This window comes from Solanum dulcamara, chromosome 9 (assembly GCF_947179165.1).
Source record: "Solanum dulcamara chromosome 9, daSolDulc1.2, whole genome shotgun sequence".
NCBI classification, from domain to species: Eukaryota; Viridiplantae; Streptophyta; class Magnoliopsida; order Solanales; family Solanaceae; genus Solanum; species Solanum dulcamara.
The window spans coordinates 3,645,519-3,669,019 of record NC_077245.1 but is presented as its reverse complement, the minus strand read 5'-3'; the positions used below and the strand labels follow the sequence as shown (position 1 = coordinate 3,669,019).

The 23,501-nt window shown below is 33.9% G+C and overlaps 2 protein-coding genes across 4 annotated transcripts; one reads left to right on the top strand and one right to left on the bottom strand.

Moving 5' to 3' along the window:
• The first annotated feature begins 1,811 nt into the window (after positions 1–1,811).
• Positions 1,812–6,772, top strand: LOC129904491 (probable inactive heme oxygenase 2, chloroplastic). Of its 2 annotated transcripts, none has more exons than XM_055980058.1 (5): positions 1,812–2,528; positions 3,605–3,828; positions 5,212–5,319; positions 5,418–5,550; positions 6,081–6,772. In XM_055980058.1, exons 1-4 carry the CDS (start codon positions 1,913–1,915, stop codon positions 5,508–5,510), a joined length of 1,041 nt encoding a protein of 346 aa, XP_055836033.1. In that variant the 5' UTR covers positions 1,812–1,912; the 3' UTR covers positions 5,511–5,550; positions 6,081–6,772. The 2 variants fall into 2 exon arrangements, with proteins under 2 accessions (XP_055836033.1, XP_055836034.1); XM_055980059.1 differs by having other exon boundaries at positions 6,077–6,772.
• Positions 6,773–7,284: 512 nt separating this feature from the next.
• Positions 7,285–17,746, bottom strand: LOC129902165 (uncharacterized). Of its 2 annotated transcripts, none has more exons than XM_055977232.1 (16): positions 17,519–17,746; positions 16,350–16,728; positions 16,032–16,257; positions 15,708–15,953; positions 15,488–15,603; positions 14,744–14,842; positions 14,541–14,628; positions 13,978–14,207; positions 12,175–12,359; positions 11,848–12,047; positions 9,909–10,241; positions 9,696–9,797; positions 9,198–9,495; positions 8,583–8,731; positions 8,204–8,488; positions 7,285–7,806 (listed from the first exon to the last, which is right to left on the bottom strand). In XM_055977232.1, the coding sequence occupies exons 2-16, from the start codon at positions 16,646–16,648 to the stop codon at positions 7,597–7,599; spliced, it is 3,066 nt and encodes a 1,021-aa protein (XP_055833207.1). In that variant the 5' UTR covers positions 16,649–16,728; positions 17,519–17,746; the 3' UTR covers positions 7,285–7,596. The 2 variants fall into 2 exon arrangements, with proteins under 2 accessions (XP_055833207.1, XP_055833208.1); XM_055977233.1 differs by lacking the exon at positions 17,519–17,746 and adding an exon at positions 17,482–17,505.
• Positions 17,747–23,501: the final 5,755 nt, after the last annotated feature.

The window sequence follows — 23,501 nt, the reverse complement described above, 5'->3', positions numbered from 1 at the left end:
GGCTTCCCTTCCTTTGAGGATACTTGCTGTAAAGTTTATTTTCCTTTATTCGGAATGGAGTGTTCATTATTTATTAGTGGAATTCATCGGTAGCTTTTTAAAGTTGACACTAATTGAAGTTGAAGTTGCACCATGGCTTGCCTAATCATATCTCTTCAAATATGTTTTGTTTATTATAAACACCCGAAGGTCTTGCTGTGTTATTTTGTCCAAGTGAAAGTTGCCAAGTTGGTGCCTCATACATGGATGTAACTTTTTTTAGTTTTTGATTGAATATAAAATTTTATTTGTGGGTTCGATTTTTCGTATTGATTTTAGCTTTTAGGTAAAAAGGTTTGAAAAGTGAACATGCAACTAATTCATAATATCATTATTATTAGTTATTTTGAGTTCTCTTATGTTTTTTTAATTAAAGGATGAGAGAAAAGCAATTGCTTGAACATGACAACAATTTGAATATAAAAAAAGTGACCTAGAAAAATATATTTTAGATATCTTACGACTTACAGAAAGGACATAATTTAAAATAAATTTGTAAAACGTACAAAACTAATTATCTCGAAGTTAAGGGCTAAGGGTTCGTTTGGTGTAAATGATAACATAAATAGTCCTGGAATCAGTGTTTTAAAAGATTTTGTTGGGACTCATCTTGGGGCGTGGCTCTAGCAAAACGCCCTAAGACTTTAGTATAGGACTTAGTTCTGTAAGACTTACGCCCTAAGCGTCCGACTGTACACCTTAAGCATGCTCAATGCCCAACGCTCGAGGCTCGCTTAATAAATCTTACACAAATTATGTGTTAAAATCTTTAGTTAACATTGTTGACCCTCATAATTCTTGAATAAATGAATGATACTTAATAATTTTTAATTTATAGAGATAAAGAAGATTGAGAGTAATTTAAATAATACGTTGTAGTATCACATCTTTATTATTTGGTAACACTATGAAGGTGATTATATATTACGTAACATTTTTTTTTAAAATACGTAGCGAAATTTTACTTTTTAACTTATCATTGGTTTTCATGATTTTGTCATATGTCTCAAAATTATCGTATTTAAAGTAATTTTATTTTTATTCATGATGGAGTGATGTTTTTATTATAATACTAGTAAGTTTTATTGATTATTTTCTTTAAGGGAGTAAATTAAATATTTTGAGAAATAATGATTCTTTTATTATTAGAAAGTTAAGATATTAGACTATTTATACTTGTATAGTTATGCTAGAAGTTCTATTTTTTTATGAATTTTCTTAATTATATTTGTAATTATTTCAAACTATTGGTGTATTTTTATAATTTTGTGTTATTATATATTATGATATCATATTGTAAATTAAAAAAAATTAAAGATTCATAGGGCTTACGCCTCGCTCTATACTAAGTAAAACGTCTCGCCTCAGCCCCTACCTTTTAAAACACCGCCTGAGATTAAAAAAATAGTCCAAGAATAAAATTTCGGTGTCTTATTTGATTGACAAGTTTATGATAACTTATTCAACCATTTTTATCATAGTGATGGAATAAGTTATCACATATACATGGTGCATAAGTATATCCACGATACCTAATTCCAGGATAATTAATTCCAGAATAGCTAATTTTAAAATAATTAATTTTGAAATAACTTGTCCCACTCAAACCACCTCCAATAGTTTTTGATTTCTCAAATTATTAATAAATTCTAATTTTAATCGCTATGACATTGATTAAACATATTAAATTTTTTAGTTAATCGAAACGTGTATTTTTTATTTTCTCTTTTAAATATTCACAATTTGATTTAATTAACTTGGTGTAATCAGTCTCTGTGGCGTCATTTTTTTGAACAGAATAGAACAGAACAACAATGGCAGCAAGCCAACAGAGCTAAATCCTTGACTCTTTGAGAGATAACTGTGAAGAGAAATGGCAACATTGACATGCTATTGCTCATCTCCTTCACTGCAAATACCAAAACCCACCTCAAAATCTTCACTTTCCTTGCTCCATAAAATCCCAAATCCACAATTTTTAACTAAATATTCTTCTTTTCTATCAATTTCTTCAAAGTACCAAAAGTGGAGACACAGAGTTTCCATTGTTCTTCAATGTTCAAACTTCAACACAGCCTCCTCACTTACAACCGAACCCGAACCCGAACCTGAAACCGAAGAAGAAGAAGATGGAGTTGATGAAGAAGAAGATGGAGATGGGGTTACGTCTATTGAAAAGCCTCCAGTGAAGAGAAAGAGGAAGAGAAGGAGGTACAGGAAGCAATACCCAGGTGAGAAAAAGGGTATTACTGAAGAGATGAGGTTTGTTGCTATGAAATTTCGTAACTCCATAGGCAAAAAGAAATCGGAGAGTGATGATAAAATGAAAGATAATGGGTATGAGTCAGTTTCGTCGGACGAGGATGATGGTGGTGGTGGTGAGGAGACATGGAAGCCAAGTATGGAAGGATTTCTCAAATATCTTGTTGATAGCAAGCTTGTTTTTAGTACAATTGAGCGCATTGTTGATGAGTCCAGTGATGTTTCTTGTAAGTTCTTATGCACATTCAAATTCTCTATGATTTCTCTGTTAATTATGTTACATTCAGCAAAAAAGTCTTCAACTTTCAGCTTGTTTCGTCCCCTGTCCAAAAAGAAAAAAAAAAGACTAAGAAAGATAAACTAATGGTTTAGTTTGTGCTATTTTGTTCTTTAGATTCTTTCATTATGTAAAAACTTGTTGGGAGTTCTTGGTCTTTGAGTCTCATTTTCATGACAGGGGAAAACAACAACAGGTTAGAGTGTATGCAGACCTTATCCAGCCATAATAACAGGCACTAGCAACAATAAGATACTAAGATAAACAAAATGGAAGAAACAAACATAATAGTACTAGAGATTTAAGAATAAGCAAACATAAAAATGAAACAAATACCTCTGCACGAAAAAAGAAAAATGCTCGGCAACCTACTATCCCTCTACCCTGACACTCAACCTCCACACCCACCTCAGTAAGTTGAAGTTGCGCCATGGCCTACCTAATCACCTCTCCCCAAGACATCTTAGGTCTACCTCTCCCTCTCCTCAGGCCACCACGGCCAACCTCTCATGGGTGCATTTGCGCATCTCCTTTGCACATGTACATACCATATCAACCTCCCTTCTTGCATCTTGTCCACCATGGGTCTACTCCCACCTTGTCCCGAATCTCTTTATTCCTAATCTTATCGCTCTTGGTTTGCCCACACATCCATTTCAGCATCCCATTTATGCTACTTTTATCTTCTTGACATGAGCTTTCTTAATTGGCTAACACTCTACCCATACATCATAATCGTTCTAACCACCACTTTGTCGAACTTACGTTCAAGTCTTAACGGCACAGTGTTATATGGTTGTGAGGGTTGAATATAATCTATTTGCGGTAATTGAAAAAATAAATAGTTTTATATGTAGGTGTGGGTTGAATTTAATTTGTTTTGGTAATTGGGAAAAAAAAGAAACACTGTAAAACCTAATTCTTTTTGGTAATTGGGAAAAAAACTGAAATACTGTAAAACTTTTAGAACATGTTGTTTGTTGAATTTCAAATGATGTCAAAATGTTTTCCCGTTTGTTTACGTAGATGCCTACTTCAGAAGGACTGGATTGGAGCGAGCAGAATGTATATCAAAAGACCTAGAATGGTTTAGCCAACAGGGTCATGTGATTCCTGAACCGGGCAATCCTGGAGTCACTTACGCCAATTATCTGGAGGAACTGGCAGAAAAGACTCCTCGTTTATTTCTCAGTCACTTCTACAACATATATTTCTCACACATAGCAGGAGGTCAAGTTATAGCCAAAAAGGTACAACTTCCTTCTCTGTTTGTCATTATCCTCTGAATGTTTTTGTGGAGTTTTTATTTGTCGAAGTATTAAAGTAAGCATGGTCATCAAATGTCTTTCTTCAAATATTATCTTTGTGAAATCTCCAGTGAGATTATTATATATTAGACAGAGCTCTATGGTAGACTCATTTGTGAGCTGAAAATATTTGGCCATTGTGATTTGTGAGATTTATTTAGTGTCATATCATGTTGCCTCGTATTGAGATTCTTTACATAACATATGTTCCCATTGATACGTAGAAAATGAAGACATCTCTCAGAAAATTACAATTGAAACAAACAATTTATGAGCTAAGAAAATTTGGGAAGGAGCACAACTCAATGCATCCTTTTCCATCATTAGATTCCTAGAGTTTTAATTGATTGAATTCCAGCTTGATCCTAAATTTTTCTTCATAAAAACCATTTCTTTTGAAGCACACATGGTATCTTTGACATGTTTGAAGATTACTCAGGGATATATACGCCTTATTGAATGAACAAGACTATTTCTTTTTTCTTTCGGGAGGGGTGAAGTGATTTGTTATTGTTAGTTACGTTTTGTTAATTATTATGTGGCTCTAATTTTTTTATCTTGTCTAGACAATTATGAAGCTCAAATAATACTAGTTTATGACTTAGGTAGGACTCTATAAATATAAGGATGCAAATTGAAATTTAGAATAATCTAGACTGGAAAATGCAAATTTGTTGTTTGTTCTCCTCTGCTTCCATTAGCTCTGATCTAGAAATGACTCAATGTAAGGTGGAACTTGGTCCAGATCGTCTCTTAAGGTAGGTTTTGAAAAATCAATCAAATAACTCATTCTAAAGTTGAATGAACCAATTTGCAACTGTACATCAGTATGATGTAGAGTTTGGAGTAGCTGCTTGTTTTCTGTGCAAATGCAAAATAGCATCTGATTTTGATTTAGTTTTCTAGATTTTGTATTTCATACTTGGTCAAAATATATGCAATAGCATCTTTGTTGTATTCTGATTTTTCTAGTTTAGGTGAATTTCTTATTTTGTGTACCATCTCGAATCTTTGGTTTCTCACATGACTTGTCCAAAATATAATAGTAATCATAAATATTAATGAAATAAAACGAAACTTTGGCTTGTTCTATAAATTTTCATTTTAATAAGTTTTGGCTTGTTATAGAATGATTGACCACTTCCCATGGAAGATAAAGTTATCCAGGAAGAAATGCTTGAAATTGAAGGGGTTGGTACTTTGAATTACTGTTTTGCCAATTTATGTCGTCATATAGTGGCTCTGACTTTCAATATGCAAGTTAACTCCTTTAATGCAGTACTTATATGTTTGGTTATCTATATTTACTGTTACTAATGTTATTAGGCCTTTGAGAGACTCTTAGAGGAAAAAGAGTTGGAATTCTACAAGTGGGAGGGGGATGAAGAAAAGTTGTTGCGAGATGTGCGTGAAAGTTTTAACATGCTGGCAAAGGTAAATGTCTAAGATTTTTGCATCATGGACTTTGTTTCAATGTTTCAAAAGCACTACTAACTGCTTCTCCTACTCTATCAATTGTATTTTTCTTGCAGCATTGGTCTAGAGATGACAAGAATAAGTGCCTGAGAGAAGTAACCAAGGCATTCCGGTTTATGGGTCAGATTGTTCGGCTAATCATCCTGTAAAAGCCATTCCAATCCAAAGGCCAAACTTGGTTTCTCAATGGTAAGACCACTTCAATTCTTAACTAACCGGTTTTCTTATACGATGTCTATTTCATTCCACATGTCATGTCATGTGAATCTGTTCTATCAATAAGAGTTGATTGGTGTGCCTAGAAAGTAACTTAGTACTCATTATTTCTTCATCTTGTTCAATTCTACTGGGCTTTATGTTTTGGTTCGATTATCTTGTAATAGTACTTGTAAGCCCTTATTGTCTTCTCTTGTGGAATGAACATGTTATTTTTGCAAATCATTTTCTCTTTTGTTGTAGTCATTTTTAACTCTTATTGCTGTACTTACTATTGCCAAATTAGAAGGAGCAGTGATTTCACTTTGAACTTGTGATACAATTCCCTCCTGCTACTCAATTCTCATGCACTCTAACATGTTTTGTCCTGTGAATCATTGTCCATGTCTTGATTGCTTCTGGAAAGCATGTGCTTTAGTTGGCTGATCCTGTTACTAAGCTACCATAGCCATTTATCAACTCAAGTCTGTTCCTAATGGGCATCTCCTTTAATGGCAAGGCAGCTGGCTCACAGGTGTCATGGTCGCGAACAACTTTGTGCATATTTTGCACTAAACGGGATTGATCGACAACTGAGAGGATTGTCATCGGTCACTTTCATCAAGATGCAGATGGGTGAATATGGTCGCATCTAGAGGCAGGTGGCTTTACTCTTTTCTTTCCCCAGTCTTCTGGTTTTAACTTGCAAAGTCCCTGGGAGCATTCTAAACTTGAAGGATAGGTGTACTTCTCTAGAATCTATTTATTTTCCTTTAGAAGAGGTCCCTATAGGAACTTGATGGAATGAATTTTATGGTATATGTATATTGAAAAAGGTGTGCAGAATGCAGCCATGGAAGCATTTCAATGCATAAACAGAAGAGCACCAAGAGTTGATATGTGTTTCAAAGAGGTGGAAATCAAGTTCCAAGACAGAAGCATTTCAGAGCCATTTATTTGACAACTGCAATATTTTTGGGATTTGATATGGAGGAAAGTAATGATAATTGTGTTTCCTTTTACACAGCTTAGTGTTTTACATCGTCCTTAAGAAGTCTATTACAAGGTCTTGGAATACTTGTCGTTTGGTATGCAGAATGACATAGACACAACTCTCAGGATATGCCACCATGGGAGTAGTTATCCCACTTTCTATATGAGATAATTAATTCCGTCATTTTAGTATAAAAGGTGAGATAAAATAATTTTGGCATTAGCTAATACCTCAAATCAATATGAAAGAAATTTAATTTCAAATTTACAGGATTATTGTCTTTATCTTTATCCCATGTACCAAATGACCTCTTTGGTATAAATAATTGCTAGGATTAGGCATATTCCTTTCAAATTGTTGATATCGATACGACGATACGTCATTTTAGGGATTTGCATGCTTCTTTTGAAGACCAAAAAGATATCTTTTAATTACTGAAAACAGAAAATACTATTACTGATAAATATTTTTAAAAAAAATTCTGTTCCAAATGTCTTGCTTGTCACCTGTCACTTTGATACATTTAGTAATGTAGAAGAGTTGATAATATTAGTTGATTTTCAAATCTAATCACTTTAAACACCCTCATTTTGAAAATATATTATTCAATCTGCACCTAAAAGTATAACCTAGTGTTCAATGAAATGAATTGAAAGTCATGACGTTTTAGATTCAAATGCCAACAAAGACAAAAACACTAGGTGATTTCTTCCCACTTGTTCGGACAACCTTAGTGGACAGAATTACCTGATACTTAGGTTCTTGATTTCACCAGCCACAAGTTACTAGTAATATCTCATAATGTGAAATTACAAGACAGTAGGCAAATTTGCCTAAAAGAGAATAGTGGTACATTTAAAAGAAAAGTACGACTGACCAGGACTTTCCTCTGTTTTCTTAATTATGATCCAAATGGATCTTTGATTTGCCTACTACAAATTCTGTTTCCATCCCAGAAAACTTCCTGTATATCAACTACAATCTAAGTAACTTTAACCTGCAACATCTGTACAGGATGACACCAGATGAGTTAGCAATCAAACAACTCATTGATTAAGTGACCCGTTCGATAATTCTGAATCAGATTTTTCTTTCTGTTCAATGACAAAATGATCAATTATTCGCACGGTATTTACAGGGTCCTGCTGAAGGACCTTAGCTCTCCATTTGCTAGGGAACTTCTGGAGATAACTTGGTTCTTGTGGCTGTTTCGACTCCCCGTCCCAATTTGGATCCAATTTCCACTCTTTTGGAACCTGCAAAATCATACATCAAGTGTAAATATATCATATTCAATTCTTGTAAAAGTAGTTCTCTTCCAGAAAACTTCAAAAATCGATCAACAGTGAACTACGCCTCAATCCCAACTAGCTGGGATCGGCTATGAAATGTTTGTCCAGAAACTTGATTGGACAAGTTTTTTTCTGGAAGTCAGAGCCGAATTGACAATGGCTTGATTGCATTGATGCAACCTGGCCAAAACTATTCCTTGTAAAAGTCCGCTCGCTCTTATTATAATTAGGAAAATAAATCAGGAAATATTGGTAATTGTCTAAATGTTCAACATCCACAGATTCTTTCAGCAGAGTGAGATAGTGACAGTAAGTTTTTGTTCCTTCTTATTATCTTTTTAGGGATACAGCAATATCTCACCTTATCGACTGCAAGGGTAAAAACTTCAAGATCGCCTTTGGTATTGATATGGAACCGTGTAAATGCCTTGTAATTTGCAATGCGGAGTGATGAAAATGCTTCATCGAAATGTATGTGAAGCCAATTAATGGAAATGTAGAGGTAGCTTCCAAGTATCAAAGAAACCACCGGAGTTGATAAGACCCAAAAATAAAGGAAGACCGATGCATAATATATTACAGCACCCCCTCGGGAGAGAGAATCAATCCCTTTTTTGCAAATATTACTCCTGGTAACAGCCATTACCTGAAAATTGCGTGCATGAGATTAGAGGAAGACAGAATATCACAGACCAACTGAATCATCATGGAGCAACATCGCCTATCATATGATTTCTTACCTCAGGAACGTCAAAACCGGACATGAGATACTTGATACATGCTGGATAAAGGCCAAATGTCCATTGTTCTATACGTTCCCTAAGGCCAGTTGGATCGGGAAAATGCTCACTCTCCACAAACCGGTACCATTGATATAAAGTGTGATAACCTGGATTACAAAATTTAGTTGTTTAACAAAAAGCATGAATCAAAAAACAAGAGATCAGGGCTGAGTTCAGTAATTCCATTTAACTAGTTGCCCAAGGAAGCTATCTATCAAAGAAAAATCAAAGAATTAAAACGCATACTATCATTCTGAAGTCAAAAAGAAACTATTTGCTCACATGTTGTACTATAGTCTATAAATGCATTGGTATCCAACAGATGGAACATGCCAGAGAGAGGACATATCTATCAGGTTCTAGTTAGTTCAGAGCATTAGCTGAGAATTTTTAGCACACTACTGTTACATATGTGCAGATCCATGTGATAATGAACATATATGAAGAATCAGAACGGCGACAATACCTGATAACACTGAAGTTAAGAAAAACAAAAAACAAATGAACTACACGGACCAAAGAGTAGACAAAATCAACCGAATCACACAGTGAAGACCATATACAAAATCTCACCTGAAGTTGCAAGTAACTTATGCCGAATACAAATCTCAACACCTAGTTCCATCAAGAGCATGAGAATCAAGGCAGCAGCCAAGTGTGCGGACACATGAAGAATCCCAATTAGTAGTCTCTTTTTCCAAGACACCTTAGAAGGCACAAAGACTATTGCAATTGTTAAAAGTAATACAGCACCAGCTGTTGATACATATGAGCATCCCAGCATATACATAAAAGAATCCCACACTGTGCCAAAGAAGGTTCCCAAACGACCCGAGAAGGTGTCATCCTTTAAAATGTGATCTAGCTGACACTAGAAGCAGATGGGAAATGATTAGTCATTCTTGCCGGGTAGCAATACATCTTAGGTTCATTAGAAAAATGAAATACTATATGATGCTCACAAAGACATCAAATTAACATGCTACAGCCTAAGGAGGCATGAGGCAGCGAAGGAACTGATGCTTACAACAAATCTAAAAGAACAGGTCAAAAATCTAAAAAACAAATTACCTGTGGAAACATAGAAAAGACCAACATGAAATATATAATGCCACCAATAACATCAAACTGCCAGTTTTTCTTCCTAAATTTCAATATATTGCCCAATGCAATCTGCAAATGTTAATAAGCATGTAACCACCTGAATAATATATCCGACCAGAAAAAAAAAATTGGTAGGTATCTGATTGAAAACCTTCAAAATGAAAATTTTAAACTCCATACCCTGCTTGAATCTTCAAAAGTTGGGTAAGAAGCTTTGGTCTCGTATGATGTTCCATATATTTCGTTGAAATTCTTGAAGACATGCGTAGGGTGCAAAAAAGCACCTCCACAACCATTGACAAGTAAATGTTGGACATAAACAGGCTTATTTGATGGAACATATGAATGCCGCATATAGTGATGCACATCTCCAGCAATCCGTAGTCTACACCTATCTTTCAAATGGTCGCGTATCAAGTAGGTAACATTATTTCCCGTCACGTGGTTAAAGTACCAATCAAGAAGCCAGTTAGGCTCATGCGTCATAATGATCACAGAATCATTCACCCCGACCTGAACAGAGCATCCATAATGAAAGGACTAAAACCTTCTGTAAACAAATCCTTCGCTTATTTAAAAAGAGAATAAGACATGAAAAGAACCAATAAGGAGCGATATAAGTAACATTTTGAAATTATATAAAGCCTACACAAAGGAATGATATGCAATGCATTGGCTCCCATAATCAACTACGTCTAGAATTCCCACATAGTAAACCAACTCTGTGGGCTTCAAAGAGCTATGGGTCACTAATTGAGCTATAAGCTCGATAATCTTATGTTCATATCGAATCATTAGCTTGAAGTTGACTTAGTAACAAATATTTAGAAACCTTCCTCATGAAATTACAGATTACAAGCATTCTCACATCAATTCTCATGCAAAAGTTCACGTCTTTTTCCTTTATATATGATTGATAAAAAGTTTTGAGGGAAACAAAGCAATTCTAGATACTCATCATAAGAGAAGTGTATAAATCACTAAGGACAACTGAAACACATCCCATGATTATGAAGTCCACTAGAGAACAAGTATCTTGATTAAACTATACAACATACTTTCGTACTTTCATCAACTAAAATTGCTTCAGTCTTTTGGATTTAACCCATTGGTGAACTATACCTCTTTCAATACGCCATTACCTCAACACAATCAAACTAAGACCTGTTTGTTTTTAGTAAGATTAAGATGTCTGAATCTGAAAAAATATTTGATTACCAAGATGTTGTCTCTAAATCTAATCTAAGACGGTTTGTTATCTCAACACGCATAAGTTGTCTATCTAAAAACTAAAATAAAAAAAGTTTATATCAACAAAATATTAGAGAAAACCATAGTTTATTTGGTTGGGGGAGGGGGGGGGGAGGGGGTTTAAAAAACTGTTAGTGTGATGAAGAACGTTCTAAAAGCTAGTGGTGATGGCAGCTGGAGGTGTTGGTCATTGGTTGTGACATTTGTGAGGTGGTTGTTGGTGGAGGTGCCGGTGATTAAGCAGTGTGGCTGGTGGTTGTGTGGAGGCGGGCCAAAGTGATGGTTGTGCGGTGATGGCTGGTAGTAGAGGTGGAGGTGGTTTTAATTAGCGGTCTGTGGTGAAAACTGGAGGTGGAGGTTGTTGACAGTGGTGGATAGTGGTGAGGCTGGCAGTAAAGTTGGTTAGGGTGGTAGAGATGGACAGTCATGGCAGTGAATGGTGGTGGAGGTAGCTAGTCGTGGTGGCTAGCAATGAAGGTAGCTGGTGATGTCGCTTAACAAGATTCTTTTTTATCATATCTTCTCGCTTAACAGGATTAGACTATCCCTATCAATTGAGAACTCTATTGGGAAAAGTTTGCAGAAGTCTGGACCAGTGTCAAGCTCAGTTGTACACGTGTAAAAGATCACCAACAGTCATTACTAATCCTACTAATGTGACAATCATTTTTTACCATAGAAAATAAAGATTATAGTTTCTTTATTAGGAACTTTGGAAACAGTTAACACCGATCTGCATAAAACATCCACTTTATTTAATTAATGATAGTAATATATTTGAACTAAGACAATGTTCCAAGATTCAGTAATATAGATAACAAGGGAAAAGCAACATGACGACTATGCTCATAGCAGAGAGGAGATATACCTTATCCCTCACTAATTCTGAGAAGAACTTGAATTGGTATACGTCAATATCACAATGGAGAGCAAGATCAAGACCAAATACCCACCACTTATTGGGGAGCTGCAGTGCAAAATAGCTTTTCTTTTGAGGCATAAACCAACCACCCAACCAGCTCTTGTGACAAATGTACCTCATATACGTCTGAAGCCCATCAAACCAGTCTGCAATTCACGAATGGACTTCGATTATGATAAAAACATCAAAGATTAAACAGGCCATACTGCTTTACTGAAACTAAAGGAAATAAAAAAAGTTCAGGAGGTACAAGATAAGAGAAATTATACTCACCATGGTTTCCAGGGATGACAAAACACTGAGGTCCATCATACTGCCTGAGTTCATCCACCTCAGGAGGCAATTCAGGCTTACTTACAGCAATATGCTCTTCTTTATACCACATAGGAGGCTGAAGAGCATATTCAAAGGGACGAAAAAGGCGCTTCTCATATGTAAATGATGATGGATTAGGATATCTATACAACACGAGAAAAATGAAATAATTATTAGTTAAACAAATTCAACAGCATACTGTCAAGCTGTTGTTAGTTCTAAATGAAGTAAAGAAGACAAAACTTTCTTTTTTATGAATAAAGAGACAAAACATATAGAGTTCTCTAGCACAATAACAAAGAAAAAAAGTATATGTATAGGCACCACAGATAGCTTGCTTCGTAATACGCCCAAAACTGAGTGGATTGGACATTTATGCCTTTAAATGCAGTAGAAATGAAATTGCTTCCACACCAATTTCCTTGATATAATGGCCAGTACTAGAGTATCTACATTGAAGATGCCCATCCAATTTTCAAAAAGTTTTTCAAATAGATTCTTATCCATCACTGAGCCGAAGGTCTCTCGAAAACAGCCGTCCTATCTTGGTAAGAGTAAGGTCTGCGTACACTTTACCCTCCCCAGACCCCACGTCGTGGGATTTCACTGGGTTGTTGTTGTTGTTGTTGTTGTTGTATTCTTATCCATCAAGTGTTTACATGCCCTTACATTGCCCTCCCATTATAAGTAAATGTGTGTAGCATGCACAAGAAGTGTTCTCTGATGTGCTAGGTTTGAAATTTAAATTAGCTGATTCGAATGACTTTGAGTAGCACTTTCTCTTAACACCTCTGATAGAGCCTAAGTTTCTGAATAGTCAGTATTTAAGTACTGCAATCCCATCTAATCTCACCTTAACTTCACTCTTCTTATGCTGGCTAAACTTGCAGCACATATATTATTACTTCTACTTATATCTTAAAATTAGGCCTTTCATCATTATTTATTTCTTTATTTATTTTATAAGTATTTATTACCACAGATGATAATCAAATCCGACTAGACAAACCACACAAAAATAACATATCCTGTAAAGATCTCCTCAGCCTGCACTTGATGCAAGGATAAAAGAAAAACATGTATTATGTAGTCACTACTCCCTCCGTTTCAATTTGTTTATCTTATTTTCCTTTTTAGTTCGTGTAAGAAAGAATGTCTCTTTCCTTTTCTGGCAACTATTTAATTCTAATTTTCCGCGTGATATGTTTATGAGCACAAGATTAAAGGTCATTTTGGTACATTCTACATATCCCTAATTGAAGATCACAATATATAAAAGTTTTCTTTACTTTCTTAAACTCCGGGCCAAGTCAAAATCAGACAAACAAATTGAAACGCAGAAACGTAGGGAGTTTATGTTATCATTAGATGGACCAAAAGCTGCATGAAATACATAGAAAAGTGAGCTTTGGTCGCTACCTAATATTATCATCACGAGTCTATAGCTTTATCTAAAATGAGAAACTTTTTCGAGTAACTTGGCAAATTGATAGAAAATAACAAAAGGTGCTCCAGGAAGCATTAGTATGAGGAATACTACGTAGAAGGCATGAGCAGAACCAAACAGATTGTACAGATCTTAAGGCTAGAAGAAAATACATAGTGCCACACACATTATTACTCCAGGTAAATGACATGGGTGCAAACGTGGTCAATGTAATTAATTCGACTATCTTAATTTTTAAGACATAAGATGAGGCTACCAGAATGTCAGGATAATGCAAAGACAAACTAATGGTATACAGAGAACTAGGATCTTACGCAAGGTCACCCCCAATAAGAAGCATGTCTCCACGTGGCAGAGTACGAATTGAACCATTGACTTGGAGGCGGAGAGAAGGTTGAGCAAGAAGCTGAGCCACAGTGTAGGAAGAATTTCCACCATCTCCTGTATCGGCCATGAAGTCAAACCACATACCATCCTTCTCACTAAACTGATCATACAAAAGATCCTCCTGCTTAGCCCCATCTTCAACCCTGCTCATAGCCGCCTAACCATCGAAGAATTTTAGGACAATGTAAGGTCAACCCAACTATATCCATTATAAGCACAAGAATAATTAGCCAGATCAATTAAATTCATGAAATAGTTAATCTACTTATCAAGCATGTTGACTTTTATTTATCATGAAAAATACAAATCCATTATACACTTGTCATTTCATTAACATGTGCAGACTTTATCAAAAGGGGGAATATTTTGAGCCTTGATCTTTCTAAAATCTTATAAAAATAATGATTGCAGCATCTCGTAAGTTGTCGCAATAGGAAATTCACTCTAGCTGAATATATTTTGAAGGAATTTAGAACATCATATATGTTACCTGCATCATTCGCATATCAAAGCGTCCAACAAACAAAGTTACAGAGACCAGCAGGTCAAACATTGTCTTGAATAAATCAGCAGATGTCCTGCAACTCCAGTAACCAGTGTTCTATTAAGAAGATTGATAAAGCTTTTTTCACTAAAGAATACTGGCTTCACAGATGAAAGGGGAGACGTTAGAGGTATAACAAAAGAACATACCCTGAATACCAAGGAACCATATCCAAGAACTCAGGTTTCGTTTGCTTTTTCTTCAATTTTTCGAACTCTTTGAGTGACAAAGGACGTGAGAGAGCCCATCTGTTAATCATTATAGTTTGAACTGTTAGCAGACAAGAAACTCTAGCAGAATGGTGCTTACAATTCACTCCAAGTCGGATCAGAATAATGTCGGGTAATAAAACTATGCTCATAATTTACTCAAGGGTTTGCTTTATATTAAATGCTTTCTAATTTTGAATAGGCTGTTGTGCCAAATCGAACCAACCAGGTACCATTTAAAGCATTATTCATAATAACAACCAGAATATGGGTGACTTGCTTTTCTATAATGTCACTATAATAAATTTGCCATCATAAGAAAAGCATAGAAGCTCTTCATCTTCAATGATATTCCCCTAAAGACGAATAAGGGGCAAGCAGCTAATGACATGGTGATGGCAAGCTTAACCCCTTGATCCATTCTGGAATCTGCAGGGTCTCAGCTAAGTAACGAAATAAACAGGTTTCCTAATATCGTATAATCCAGTAAGAGTTCTTTTTGTTGTTGTTGTTGTTTTATATGTTAATCTAAGAAATTGTTCACTCAAAATTTCTCGCACAGAGACCACATTTTTCACAATTGGACCCTGTACAGCAAACATCAAAATGATGGCAGCAGTTTCACTGACAAAGACACCACCGAGAAAGGACTTTGTTATGTGAACAAATATTCAAGCTGCTCACCCTGATGACCTTTCCACAACGTAATTTGCAATGTAGAGGCCTATAAAAGTGGCCCACAATGAATATAGCGGAGAAATTTCATTTGACGATTGTGCACATGACCCGTTGCAAGTTAACTGAAAGGTAAAAATTTCAGAAAGAAAAAAGAGGCAACAGCAACATAAGATCCTCCATTATATCAAGTTGGAAATATGAGAAACACAAACTTGCGATACAATACCTCTCCATAGATGACCCATTTGGACAAAAAGGGGTAATCACTGGCTGACCCAACTGGAGCAAACCAAGATTTGCAGACTTGGTCTTTCAACTTAGTCATGCCTACGAGTTTTGTAAGCCAAGTGTTCCGCTCTTCCTTGTTCCACAATGAAAACCAACCAGAATTCTTCTGGCCAAATGTCTTTTCCCTTACTACAGCAAGGTTGCCACAGTGACTATAAAACACACAGCAGGCTATGCTTAAAACCTACAGATATGATGAAGAAATAAGTCAAAGGCCTCAATTACTTTATATCATCTTACAAAGTGAATTCCAAAAACTTACAGCACAATTTTGCACAATTGTCAGGATCTCAGGCCTCTTTCCCGCCACGCGAGCAACAAGACCAAGATACCAAAGCCCAAGAAAAATAACGTGGAAAACGAGAAGAAACAAAATGGATGAGACAAATAAGGTCAGAAACAAAGACAGGTTCATCCTAAGATCTACTCCCATAGATAGAAAACTGGGAAGATGATAGAGAGCAGCCAAAAGTAACCAGGATATATACCTGCAAAACGCAATCCGCTCATTACCAGTGTCATCAATTTATTTAACTAAAAGGATTAGTTATTACGCTAGATATAGAAAGAAAATACTTACCAACGACTAAAATTTGAGTAACTTGGTTTAATTGTCTTCCCTATAAATGGAGATGAAAAGAAGTAAAAGAATCCAAGCAGACAGGCATACATTGACCACCACTTGACATTGCTATCTAACTTCTGAATAAGTGTATGCATGTTATCTGATGATATAAAAAATAAGCATCCTACAAACACTGCAATGACCAAATGCCGTGAATGTTCATGTGGATAAGGATATGAGTGAGTTAAGATCGTCCTAACTGTCTCCATTTTTAAAGTATCAAGCAGACCACTGGACTGCTTATCGGACCCCATTCAGCAAGCAGTATTAAATCCCCACCACTTTGCTGGATAAAAGTTCTTCCCAATGAATAATTCTACTTCACATGAACCAACTGCAAAGAACAGAAAACACAATACATCTTAAATTTTAGCCCCAATAATCATGACTGAGAAATGTATCCAACCCCTAATTCATAATCAACTTGACACTGAAAACTATATCAAAAGTACAAGCTTTGCAGGTGCACAATCTTCTAATAGAACCAAATTTAACTAAGAAGTAAATTACTCAATAAAGCACTCCCCGTTTTAATTTATTTATCTGATTTTGACTTGACACGAAATTTAAGAAACTAAATATGACTTTTGAATCTTGTGGTCTTAAACTAAAAATATAATATATAAATATACCAAAATGCTCTTTAATATTGTGATCTTAAACATGCCACGCGGAATTTCACTGGATATGTTGTTGTTGTTGACTAATAACAAAAGTTTTGACAAAACAAAGTGAAACGGAGGAGTATTGATTTTGAAGTAGTCTCATAGTAGCAGCAACCTATGTTGCTTGGGACTCTCAAAAAATACTGGTGCACCTCCTCATTTGCACTTTGGAGGATCCAACACACACCCCTTCACAGGTAGCCACTAATAAAGATATAAAATTTAGCAAAAATGGACCATAATTCAATGAAAAATTCCAATTTTCAACACCAAATCTAGGACATACTGGGGAAAAAAAAGAATTTTCTTTAAACCAAAGATGGGCTATATAACTTTTTCACATCAAAGTTCAAAGTCGTGATACAGAAAGAACAATCACACAATAAGATCACCAAAACTGTCAACAATAACTTCATTATTACCTTCAAGAACTAAAAACAAAAACAAGAAAAAGGTTACCTGATTGATGAAAGAGAGCATATGGGTCTGTTTTATATTTAAGGAACAGACATCAGCATATTTAAGCAACCATTTTCTTGTAAGGAATCACAGCATATTCCTTAATCAAGAAACCAAAAAAACAAAAACCCCACAACCCCTGTCCCTCAAAGGTCCGTTCTTTAACACTTTTAGGTACAGAGACACAGCCAAAATGGAATAATTCTGGAAACTGTGAAAATTTTAACGACTATCGTGTGTTGTGATGTGACCCAAAAAAAAAGTTTGTTTTGTGATTGGCAACTTATGCAGCCAAACATCCAACAGCGATTTTGATTTTTTTTTTGGTTTTTTTTTTTTTGCTTTTTTGAGGTTTTTTTTTTCTTTTCGTGCTTTTTCAGACCTCGTTGGATTCTAACGCGCCACGTAGCTCAACGCACGGTTCAAAGACCAGTAGAATATAAGACACGTGTTCCCTTGGCTGTATTTTGTTGACTTTTTTTTTATTACATTTTTATTTATTCATATTTAATTTCACTCGTTAAAAAATAATATTATTATATTAGTGTTATGGATTATAAGTCATCTAAATGATCGAAAATGAATAATACTCCTTTGTTTTCTTTTACTTATTATATTTAAATTAGACAGACTCATTAAGAAGATAATAATTGATATAATTATTTTATCATATTATTTTTATTAATTGAGGTATAATATTAGATTTTTAAAAAATGATTTGTATAAAAAACAATTAATACTTGGATAAAAAATATTTTTAAAACAGTGAATAAATAAAAATAAACTAAAAAATATTTAATAATAATAAAAAATATACATAAAATAATAATTCTTTAAACTGAAGAAGTAAAATTAAATAGCTACTTTTAATATAGGAAAGTAAAAAGTAAAGATGAATGGTAGAAGTATATTTTAGCACAGCTATCAATTATATATTAATTGGCCAATATTTTAACAGACGCAAGGCACTTTAGCTCACCAGAATGTGGTATCATGAAACAGCACCCAACATGGATGGATGGGGTTACGTTTTTCAATTTTGTATTTGTGTTTGATTAAATTTGAATTGCCTAAATTTTTGTATTTGTTCAATTGATTGAATTGGTGATAAAGAAGAACAATATAAGAAAACCTTTTTGAATTCAATCAACAATCAACTGATTTCAAAATAAGAAAACTTCTTTCAATTCAATCAATCGATTTATGCCACGATAAAATTAGAATTATTATTCAGCTCAATAAAATCGTCACGTGATTAAAAGTATTTGTATGCAAATATGTTGATTCAATTTACTTTGTTTAGTACCAAGCAAGTGAAATATTATTTTTAAGTTAAAAATTAAAAACACGTAAATGTATGTCATCTTCATTTATATTCAACGAAATACTAAAACGATCCAAAAATAAGTTTTAATATAAAAAGCTCAGAAGAAAAACTTTGTCCATTCAAACTCAACATATATTTATCAATATGAGTTGTGATGGGATGACTGAAATTTTTCCACCTTTAACTAGAAATCTTGAGTTCAACTTATGAGAATGAAAAAATTCTGTTGGGAGTACCGTTCACAAAAATGACCTTGTAATGCGCAAATTCAAATTTAGTCAAATTCCAATACAAATATATATTTGAACACCAAGTGAGGAAAAAATCATATATTTTAGGTGTCAACTTAATATTTTGAATGGCCAAAGACAAATTCAAAATTTTAATAAACTCCTTTGACTTAAATCTACTAACGTTTGTTATTTATGTACGTCAACGTATATATTGCATTTAAATGTTAGTGTATGCTATTAATGCAGCTGCCACATTGTAGCGAATAAAATCTACTACGTGAGTATATGTCTAACTACTTGTACGTACTCCCTCCGTCCGTCCAACAATACTTGTTAACTTTTGATTTTGCACAATTCTTAAGAAATTATAAATAGAAGGATAATTTTACTATATCACCATTTGAATATAAAAAATATAATATTTTGAAAAATTTAATAGGGAAATGACTAGAATTAATGATGAGGGTAAATTAGAAACTAAGTGTAAAATTATCTCTTAATTTCATAAAATGAACAATTATTGTGAGACATCTATTTTTAATATAGTGAACAAGTAAATATGAACAAATGGAGTACCAAACATAATAAATTCTTAAACCTAAAATAGCCATGCATTAAATAATATAGCTAGCTTAACTAATACGATAGTAAGGAAGATTTGCAAATTGGATTTAAGTTGACATAACTTTTGAAAGTCAAATTAAAGTTCATAAATAGGGCTCAATATATAGCCTCTCGCCCTTTTTCGTCTCTATCCACTGTGTGATACTCATATTAGGACCTCGACTAATTCAAATTGTGTTACGTAAGACTTATTTAAAGAAAAAACTTTATATTCAAAGCTCGAATTCAGAACCTCTAACTAAAAATGGAGGAATCCTATTCATCCAACTGCAAACCTTATTCGTATCATTAGCTTCCCTCCCCCCATCCCCATCCCTATTGGGGATAGATCTAGATGCTACTATAGCTCGAAATTGGTTAAACGATTCCATTTGGAAAACAGAAGGAAGAAAAATGTTTGTTGTCTTTTTTTTTCTTTCTTTCTAACTATGTTGGTGGCAAATCAACTACATATTAATTATAACGCATTCCGTGTAACCTACAAGCTACACCTAAATAGTTTTAATGACAAATTAAAATTGACTACATCATCTGGAAAGTAACTCATCATGTATTTTTACACGTGACAAGAACGTCGAAGTGATTTGAGAATCTTTAATCTTATAAAATCACTTAATTGTTTAATTTTTGCTAACAAGGTATATTCAATTTCATAACATAACATATTAATGAAAATTTCAAGTTAATGTGTTAGCAAAGCAACTACAACTTGGTTGGAATTGGTTTCGATATAAAATAAGAAAACTTCAAAATTCAAATAGGAGAGAATTTTCAACAATTGATCCCGTTTTTTCGCGTTTTGATATCTATTATTTGGTAAAAAAAACTAATTCCATATTTTTGAAATTTAAAATCGTGATTAATTTAATCTGATCCTATTTTATAAAAATACTTGAAGTTGATTTAGTTCAAGTTAATTTGTATTATCTTTTCTGGTTAACCAAACATTCTGCAAAACTGAAATTTTAGGCCTGTCTGTAAAGAAGAAATATTGGGCCTAGTCCGAAAGATGTACACAACAAACCCATTGGTCCTTTCAGTCATTGGGCTTATGATATGAGTCCACTATATCAATCGATTGTTGATTCGCTAAACATTTGACCCGGTCCATATTTGTCTCGACCCGGGTTACCAGAAATCCTTTTGTTTTCTTTTCTGTTTTTTTCTCACCAAAAATTAAACAATCTCACCCTTGTAGGAGCACGAGTTTAGTCGAGTAGAATGAAATTGTGCTACTTGATGCTCCGATTGAAAACAAATCAATAGGGACATGCCAAAACGATAAAATATATGTTAGGAAGCAGGGAAGCCAATACCCGAAGGAAGAAAACTTTTAGTTTGCTTGCCATTACAATATCAAAAACCTTAAGAAAAAAAGTTTCGGCCTGATGTTTTATTTTGAGGTGCAAAAGTTGAATTCAAAACCAATAAGTGCTTTTATGGCTTTATGGGGATTTATTTAATGTTAAAACTAATAAAATATATATAAATAATAAATTTCAAACCTAATAAATTAGTTCTCATATGATAAAATTTCAAATTCAAACTCATAAAGTTCAACATATGTATATTCATCGCCTCTAATTGCTAGATCGAAAGAGGAGAAAGAGCATCAAATGAACAATTCTTTCACTTGTCTATTAGATATATCTAAAAGGGAATATTATAAATTATGTTTAACAAAACTATTAAACTCAAACTGGCATTACCAACAAAAAAAATCTTCAAACTAAAAGGTAATGATTACACTAGTAGTAAAGCAGCCATCCAAAGTGCTTCTGCATTGGACTATTTGCCAAAAAATTCAACTTAACCTAATTTCCCAATCTTCAATTCAACAAAATCCACCCCCTTCCAAGGAAATTTTTTTAAAAAAAATGCCACTTGGGACAGGAAATTTTTTAAAAAAATGCTACTTTGGAATATGTAATCTTAGAAACATTTGACTAAGTACGTATTGTTGAGATGAATGAGATCCCTTCATCATTAATAAAAAATTTTAAATTTGAGTCTTGATAATGAAAAAACACATACAACAACAAAGTTATCTTTGTGTGATCAATAGCAATGAAAACACACACTACATCAGAATAGGTTATCTATACTCAATGTACACATGAAATAATTAGTGCACCAGACTATTTATTTTGGCCTGCTGGGAGTATTAATAATGCTACTTAGGAAAGTGCTTATCTTTATCAACAAAATTCATGATCGAATTAAAAAAGATCTGAATGAATTAATGCCCGATACCTAAAGGAAAAATAGAGAAAAAGTGTCCATTGTTATGGGATTCAACAGTTGTAATTGGATTTTGTTGTTAGTGTGTTGGATCAACTTCCCCAACTTTGGGAGCCAACTAGGCAAGATCCATTTCTCTCTTGAAGAATCTTCCTTTAAGTGGAATTAAATTAATATTAAAATTATAAATATTCAAAGTAATAGAGAATCTTTGAATTTATTCCACTATAAGCAAGTACAACTTGATGCACCCACTTAAATTTGTTTACAGTACTTTAATATAATATACAGTGGAATCAAAATCTAAATTTTTAAGTCCATGATAATTATCTAAGATAATTTTTTGTTGTTACATAATAACCTTAGGTAAGTAAACCTGCTCTTGTGCATAGCTCACAAATCACATAAAAAATATAAATTACGATAGATAAGTTCAATACGACAAACTCAAATGAGAACTTTTCTTATGGAATAACACTTGCCACACATATTCACCCACTCTTACGGATTTGTTTGTATTTCTACCTAGTATGTTACTAGGGACTATAGTATCTTCCAAAAGGGCAAATTTTAACACTAAAAATAACACATTTTAAATTAAGGACCTTTGACTTGTGGGGTTCATGAACCAAAAGTTGACTATATGAGCATGCACATGGAAATATTTTAGTACAAAGCATGGTGGACGTACTATTTGTGGAGGCAAATATTTTTATATATTGAACTTGTACCAGAAATGTCTCTATCAATACTAGTTAGTGGGTGTGGTTTCTAGTATTAGTAAACTCCACAGTAACGTGGAGTCTAAAACTTGCACAACTTGATCAAAACACACCAACACTCGGATATTTATACAAATAGCCGATCAGATATTTTTATATCTGGTATACATATATTATATATTAGTTATCATAAATTATATATATTCTTCACTCCCACGTAAATTTAACTGGTTGAAAATATGTCTATTTAATTAATCATATTGTTCTATATGAAACCTCTTTTCCATCGTACGTGCCAAATGCCTAAATATTATTCACTCCCACAACTTTGGCATTATTGAAAGTTTCTTTAAGAAAGGCAATATGATCTCAATTATTGAACATAGTTACTAATAATGGAAAACTTCTTTAAAATGATCAACATATATGCCCAACATTGTTTCTCTTTAATAAGAGTGTTTATTTGAGAAGGAAGAGGGGGGGGGGGGGGTATTATTGGCTCAAGTTGGACGGTGTGCATGCATAAGGTCAAATAACCTCAATTAAGGTAGCTTGCACATGTAAAATTAGTACATGGGATAACCAACGGTGGAGCTACACTAGTTTAAGTGTAATTTGTCGACATCTTTTCGCCTTTAAAAAACCTTTTATTTTATGTATAAATGTATAATATATGTTGAGTTCCCATGTTTTTCTTCTGTGTTTACTTTTTATTATTATTATTTTAATCGATTCATTTATTAATTTGACCCATTTTGATCATGTTAATTAAACCAGCCAACTTATTTTTTTGACTTATAAGTTATTTTCAATTTATAAGCTGCTTAAAATAAGTC